The 8,099-nt window shown below is 42.0% G+C and overlaps 1 protein-coding gene across 1 annotated transcript; it reads right to left on the reverse strand.

Moving 5' to 3' along the window:
- Positions 1–1,239: 1,239 nt before the first annotated feature.
- LOC147900572 (uncharacterized) lies at positions 1,240–3,772 on the reverse strand. Its single transcript, XM_087377073.1, has 2 exons — positions 2,574–3,772; positions 1,240–2,428 (listed from the first exon to the last, which is right to left on the reverse strand). Exons 1-2 carry the CDS (start codon positions 3,520–3,522, stop codon positions 2,343–2,345), a joined length of 1,035 nt encoding a protein of 344 aa, XP_087233199.1. The 5' UTR covers positions 3,523–3,772; the 3' UTR covers positions 1,240–2,342.
- Between the last annotated feature and the right edge of the window lie 4,327 nt (positions 3,773–8,099).

Here is an 8,099-nt window from a genome sequence, read left to right on the forward strand (position 1 = left end):
TCGCTACAGCTGCATGCCCAAATCTAATTTCCTTGGGGGGCATAACAATGATACTAGATGCATGTTAGCCTTTAGAATAAGTTAAATCAGGGAGATCAACAGAGCTACAAATCTCTACTCAAGCAGTGAAATGAAGGAGAGTCCTGCAGATTACGCATAATCCTCTCACAACGTCTCACAGATTACCTGCCCTCGTGGAATACAACCCACAAATAACATTTCCGTCGCTAAGATGGCTGGGTCCGACATATCTAGGGATTGAGCCTCACAGTTATGCGTATTATGCCTAGCAAAGACACCGTTCTGATGAGGAAAGCATGCTTCTATCACGCTGTCATAAACGAGAAGCGTTGATTTATATGGAGACTAACTTAGAATCCCGATACGCAATAATATAAATCACAAATACAGACTACGGATTGACAACAACTCTTAAAGTATTGTTATCAAAGCTATGAGAAACATTCATTGACCATGCATCCACTTAAGGCCATGAACGGTTTTCTCTTCATCGCAGGAACATGAGAAACATCCATCCATTTAGAGTTCTCAGACAAAACCATGAATTGCTCCCCCTGAAATGAAAAACGAGGGACGAGGGCAGGTAATCTGTTTGTATGCCCGCGACCTTAACCCAGAGAAGTACTCCACATGACCAAATAAAAAAATGAATGAATTGCCGGCACATCGAGTGTCCATACCCAACCAAACTCACTACGATGCGATAAACATACGTCTTCAGAATCGCTCCACACGCATCCATGACAGCATAGTAGCACATGTCTAGACCAGAGCACATCCATGCACAAACTACAGCTGATCAAATTCTGTAACTCCACGCAGCAAATCCAACTTTTAATCAATTTACATTGCCAAAGCTCACTAATGCGGTTCATGAATGCAGCAGAACACCGACCTGGAGCCCGCTGCAATCCCTCAAAAGTAGTTGGTTTATACCAACCTGAGCGACCAAAGAATGATTGTCTGTCTTGCGATAGCTTTGCTATTACAATAAACGTCTTAAACGCTGAGAACCCAAAGAATAATTAGCATCCCGCGTTAGCTCTATCAAGATTCAACACCGGCCTCACTATGCACATTCCTTCCAACAGAAGAAGAAGCCAGCTCATGCTACATAGACGTGCAATCATACTGGTAAAAACTTACCTTAAGGCACCGAAACTAGCCTGGCCCTCTTTTTTTTTTCTTTTTTTTTTAAGTGTTTTGCTCTTGTATTACTTAAAAATTCCCGAAGGATATCTCATACAAAGTGCTCTGTAAGCGACTTCTAGCAACTTTATCAGGCCACTAACCAGCCAACCTGTGATACAATCTCCAAAGTAGCCTTTTTACATGGTAGATCAAAAACATTAGGACTGGTAATCGATGCCTCATATCGGGCAGTCCAGATCCTGTGAAGAGTAGCATATCTAATGATATCCCATAGGACAGACATATCTGTGCCAAGGTCCGCTCCAAAGATGGCAGCACCTTTGCATATGTACTCCATTCCCAAGCTCTTAGCACACTTTGACCTGATAATCCCCCACACATTCCTGACCCAAGGGCAGCCCCAGAACAGGTGGGTGAGAGTCTCTGCAGAGGCCTTGCAAAATTTGCATCGATCGTCCACCTGTAGCCATGGTACGTGGCTGCCAATAGGGAAGTGACCGCCCACAATCCTCCAGAGAAAGTTGAATGGAGTGGCTTTCCAGACTCGTGAGAATCTTCCCCTCCACGTGAGTTCCATATCGTCCCTTAGCCATCTCTCATTCAGCCTCAGATGCCAATTCTCCTTGTAAGCCATCATCTTGTCAAGCGTCTTCACAGTCATTTTGTTCAGTGGGACAGCAGCTCCCCATTCCCATTCTTCAGCAACAGACCCATCTGAGGGCTGAATATTGGTAGGCCAGTCTTGTGGGATACAGAGGATGAATTCTCCCACTAGTCGTGCTTCCTCCAGGGTCATCCTGAACTTCTCAGTCATCTGTTGCATCGTCAGCCAGTCCTCCGAAAGAGGATCCCAAACATCCTCCCATGTATGAAGGCCCTTAGCATACAGCCCCTGCCGTAGCCTCCTTTCCAATAGCATAGCAGCCCGCTCTTGAGAGCACTTGGCTGGCACGGCGTGGCTTTTATACGAAGCCCGGTACGAAAATTAAAGCGGATAGAAAACAAACCATTGGAATTTGGAAGGTAGCTTTGACGTTAGCTACACTAAGTCAGATGAGAAACTGTCATTACCAAACTAGAATATTTACAGTCCAAATGCAAAAACTTGCCACTAGCTTCGCACGTGCGCAATACGGATGAAGGCCTCCCTCCAAAACTTGTGCTTGTCGCTACAGGCTAAAACCCTGCTTCACTGAGCATGCAACGGCCTGAGCCCAATGACGCAGCCTCGTTTTAACTTGAGTTGGATGGTCGCCTGCATCACGAAAAGGCTGGTAGGTAACTCACACGAATGATTTCATACAAAAGATGCCATAGTGTGCAGGCATTTGAGTGAAACGAGGCATTAACAGTGCTGCTAGCTAGGTACGCTTTGAGCCATCACAATGAATGAACCTTACCTGGGCTGGATATTCGCCAGGAATCACTGAGGGGGCTTCCAAGGCTACCCCCACTGGAGGCCCTACTCAACGAGACACCGTCGAGAGGAGAAATTGGCGAAGAACGGCCCTTGATATCATCGTGCTGCCGATTGATTGCGTAGTACAATTCAAGCGCAGGTAGCGTCTTCTTCAAGTCACAGCTCTCATCGTGGCTAAACCCAAAACCCAGATCGATGCAGCCTCTCAACTCCTCCAAGTCCTCGTCGGTCAAGCTTCTGGTTCTGGTTTTGAGCCTGGACCTCTCACTATTGGGTCGAGCCCAAGTCCTGTCGCCACAATCAGAAACGCTCCTGCCAACAGTTCTGGTCCTCCTCTCAGAAGCTCCATCAGAGTGACTGTCGTTCACAGAGAACAAACCCCTTTTTCGTTCCCACGCCTCATCTCGATCAATGTCCGTCGACGAAAACGAGCGCTGCTTTTGCAGCCTGCGAGTACGCACCTTGCTGTCTGATGAAATTGGGTACTCGCGTGTAATATCGATAGGACATAAGGGAGAGGCCGGCTGTGCGTCAACCACCCAGGAATGCTGCTGATATTTCCTATCTATGTTCTGCGCTTTGGACCAACTTCCTCCAATGCCCATACCAATGTAGCTTAGTTTGGCCGGTGCCTCAGCAGATAACCGACTACTGCCACCTCGCTTGGTGCTTCGGCCGCCAAAAGAACCTACATTTGTAACGACGACGCCATGCCTCTGCCGGTAAGATCCGAATCCGGAAAAAGGCTTAGGCGGTTCAGTGGCCTTGACAATTTCGACCAAGTCCTCATCGTCGATGAAGGAACAAACATCCTGCAATTCTCTATGGTCGAAGGACAACTCTTCATCAGGAGGCAGCCCGAAATTCGACGACCCCAACGTCCAATGCGGGGAGTCATTGACGGAAGAAGGCACAGGCTTCTCTTTCATTGCCGAACGAGGCAAGGGCGGGTCGAGAGCTCTCCTAGAGTGTCATGCGAGAAGCAGGGACTAGGGAAGCAGAATGAAAAGGAAGAGTTTGGGAGGGACAGAAGTCAGAAGGAAAGGAAGAGAGGAAAAGCCAAGGGAGGAAAAGGACGAATGGACGGAAACTCGTGAAAAGAGAGGAGGAGGGGGGAGGTACAGGGGGAAAAAACGACAGAGATGGAATAGATATAACAATGGAAAAGATACAAAACAGGGAGATGAAAGGGAGGGGAAAAAGAGAGGACCAAGCTTTGCTGGGCAGGGGCAGAGACGAGAGAAACACAGAGAGAGACAAGACAGTGACAAAGCTTATAGCTAGTATATATTTTCAGTCTGGCCTAACCGCGTTACCTGCCTGAGCTCCGTCAGCTCATTGACGCAACTGTCCTAGTCCTATCAATGACGGCTCGGCGCACCTGCCATGTCACCAATCTCGCTTCTTCATTTCCGACGTGTCAGAGCGCCTCTGCTGACTCGTACCCGTCAGACCCTCGTGGAGGCGCGGAATCTTCACCTGGGCACCGCGATTCCTACGTGGGCCCCGCTTTGGGTGTGGGTGGCCAATCATAGGGGCCGACCATCCGCCGCCAGGTTGGCTCCCGTCCAAAAGTCTGGCCGCCCATAATGAACCTCTAAAGGCCACACATCTGCCTTTCCTCGGCTCTCGAGACTCGCGAGAATTTATTTCTTGCCTAAGATTTTTTTATGAATAATTGGAAGCTTACGTTTATCCCAGCCCATGTGCCCTCCCCAAATTCATGAAACGTTAAACCCCTTCTTATTTTCTTTTCACACTCACCCACCCACTTACATCTGCCTTATGGCATACACGCTGCCTGGCAACGAGGAGTCATCTGTATAGATTTCAAACAAGGGTATCCCCTCGGCTGGGCAAACACCCTGTTGCCCGAGCTCCACTCCTCCTCACGGGTGGTGGAACATTGAAAACACCAAGCCATGCTGAGCATGGGCGATAATAAACATGTTTAGGAAGAGGGAAGGGTGATGGAACCTTGGAACCACCAAGCCATGCTAATTGCTATTAATTAATATGTTTAGGGAGAGGAGAGAGGAAGACAAGATGCAAGTTCCTAGGAGCAATAACTAATATCTGCCAATATAATGAGAAGTGATATACCTCTTGAATTTAGTGCAAGGAAGGTCATTCAAAACTCAACCCATATATAATACCCTACACAGCATCACTAATGAAAGAAATCACATTCCTTGGATCAAGGTATGCAAGGGTGTACCCCAACTGAAATCTTATAGCTACTACAGTAAACATTGTGAGGTTATGCAAGGCTCCCCCTTTGTCTAGGTTCTTAGTAACTTACACATTTTTTCTCTGGACTTCATTGTATGCAACTATAAATAAATACTAACACAACAACTATCTAACAGAATCGATTGCGAAGTGAGAGCGGATAGCAAACTAGCAAAAGCTTAGAACATGCAAAGACCATCAATCACCATCTGATTGACAATTCATAATATGCACATGCTTTATTGACAAATTGTCGGATAACCAAAGTCATTGCTCGTAAGTCACCACTACACGACCAACTTACACACTCACCACATCATTGCTTACATATAAAAAAGTATACATGTCCAAACCACACAAATTACCATCACATGTAACTCATGTTAACAAACTTCTCGTTAGTTTTCTCAGTGCAGTTGGCCAATGAGATATGCTATTACTTTTTGTCTAGTCGGTACACACACATCATGGGTGTTCCTGGTATTTTACGTGCTGGCAAAGCAAGAATTTGGATATCCGTCCAACATTTGAATTTCTATTAAATGCGGAATTTTGAAAACACAACACATCATATCTTAACTTCTTTTGTGTGTTGCCCCATGTTACTTACTCCTAACAACAAGCTTATCACAAATTTCATTTATAAGAATGTCACCATGTCCTCTATGGATTCTAAGCTCAAGTACAAGGACAACAAGAAACATTGCTACCATACTTGGCACTATAGTGAGTGTACAAGGACAGCAATAAACATTGCTACCATACTTGGCACTATAGTGAGTGTACAAGGAAAGCAAGAAACATTTCTACCATCATCTTACCATCCTTCATTCTCTCAATTCAATCCACTCAAAAGGCAATTGCTCTATGAGAGTAAGCGTCATATTCCTTGAGATTAAAAAGAGTTTTTCGAAAGATGAAGTCAGATATGTAATAATGCCTTTATGATTAGATGACTTTGTGCCCCTTTTGAGTAGCCTATAACAAAACCCAATAGAAAAGTGGCATGACTAATTCAACTTACACTCATTTCGAAGAGCGCTTGGAAGTTGAGGAGCATACAATATCATGTTTAGGTACACCAAATTTGTGTTTAGATGACTTTGTTCCCCTTTTGAGCAACCAATGTTAGCCTATAACAAAACCTAATAGAAAAGTGGCATGACTAATTCAATTTATAGTCATTTTGAAGAGGGCTTGGAAGTTGAGGAGCACACAGTATCAAGTTTAGGTACACCAAAGGGTATGCATGATGAACACGCATGTGAAAAAGGTAGATACAGAACTATGCATGAAACACATTCAAAGTATAAATGCATGAAAGGTTAGCTGTCAATCTCTTTGTTGTTATATCCTAGCTTCCAAGGACAAACATGTACATTAAGGTACCAAACAAGAATAGCTCAAATGACATAGTCATGTTTCAAAGTTCTCTCCTTTAGACTCCCTTGCTATAATGGTACATCTACTAAGAGCAACTAAGATTATTTTCCATGGAAGTTCCAACAACTATACAATGGTGAATGTCCACAAAGTTTCCTCATCTTAGCTTACAAGTACTAATGCCTAGTTTCTTAAATGGAATTTGGTCACATCCACAAATAGCTGTTACAATTTAAGACTTAATTTTAAAAGTCAATTTTGATTACTTTTTAAAACAAAATAAAAAGCCAAATATATTAGGGAAGGTCGGCCCCTAAGGGAAAGACCAAGGGCGACCTACCCATCTCTAAGTCAATATTGATTACTTGATTGTTATAATGTTTACCTTTGTGTCGTTAAACCATTAGCTCAATGCTAAATAGCTTATGCACATTTTGTAGCTGATATTTTAATGCAATGGCAACCCCAATCTTTAAGTCATCAAGATTTATCACTTGATCTTTATAATGTTACTATTTTTGTGGGTAAACTGTTAGCTTAATGTTAATAAGTTATGTATTTTGCATAATGAATATTTGATGCAATGGTGAGCTAAATGTTTCAATCGATTGTGGTACTTCGATTATTTCAAAAAGAAGTAAGTTTCCTTTTATATAAGTCCTTTGAAGTAAGGCTATTCGTACAAGTGGGTAAATTCATGTTGTGGTATTGGCTTTACAAATCTTCTGCCTTGTAAGCATCTATGATCACATGCCCATGTTCAAATCAATTAAGATGTTGAAAGGTAGCATTCATAAAAAGGTAGGATTGTGACAAGTTTCTTTCTTGATAGTGAGGTGGCAGCAACTTGCTCAATTCATCCCTTCCACTTCGATAATAAATTTCTACAAATTTCTGATATAAGATTACAATTGGAGAATTTGTTTCTTATATGATGATAGACAAATGAATAGTTATAGTTGTAGAGATGGCAATGCTTGATTGGCATAGAAAACACAAAGAAAAAACATGAAGTTAGAAACAATATTTCTTTCTTTTGAGCTCCTTTTGAGGCATGTTCATCCATGAGATTATAAGATCAAAGGTAATGATCAAAGAAACTTAAATGAGACATATGATTGAAGACAACAAGCTATATAGAAATTTAAAGATTTAATAAGGAATTGTGGAGTTGGAAACAAATGTTCAGCATAAGGATGTGGAAAAAAGAGGGCCTCTTATAATAAATAAGGGGTTTTGGATGCTTCTCATGTAATAAAATTTACATGGAAATAAACATTAAGTCCTTGTTTCTACAAAAGGAAGCTTCACTTTCATGCCTTGAAGATGTTATGCACTTCTCCTGTGAAATGAAATTTTTGTTTTTTTCAACTTCTATTAAAATACTTAATGTTGAACTTATACATACATTATTATATGATATGGTAACCATTTATGTAGTCGAAAGTCATCCCATTGTGAATATGACAAATACACTAATTTATAAGAGAATTAGTCTACACATACCTATCAACATGGAGAGGTATATTCATTCTTATTTAATGAAAGAGTCCACTGAATTGAATTAGTCAAATACTAGAGCTAGAACATTCTACTTCAATTTGATTATTTGAAAAGTGTAATCTTGTGTTAACCATTTAATAGAAGAAGTGATATTGAATCTCCATTATTCTACTCAAAATCTCATAGCAAGTGTTTTTTATTTCAATCTTTGAGTTTCTTCATTGTGATGTAGATAAGATAAACACTTTCATGGACTACCCTTAGGATTGGACTTTGTACCTAGCATATCATTAAGGATGACATAAAAGGCAAAAAAACAAGTAAGAGACAATTATCTATCCCCTATTAAATGAACTATTGTACCCATACCTTGAATTATGAACTACCA

The sequence above is a fragment of the Dipteris shenzhenensis genome, chromosome 7 (genome assembly GCF_047967505.1).
Source record: "Dipteris shenzhenensis isolate YYH24624 ecotype China chromosome 7, Dip_SZ_1.0, whole genome shotgun sequence".
Lineage (NCBI taxonomy): Eukaryota > Viridiplantae > Streptophyta > Polypodiopsida > Gleicheniales > Dipteridaceae > Dipteris > Dipteris shenzhenensis.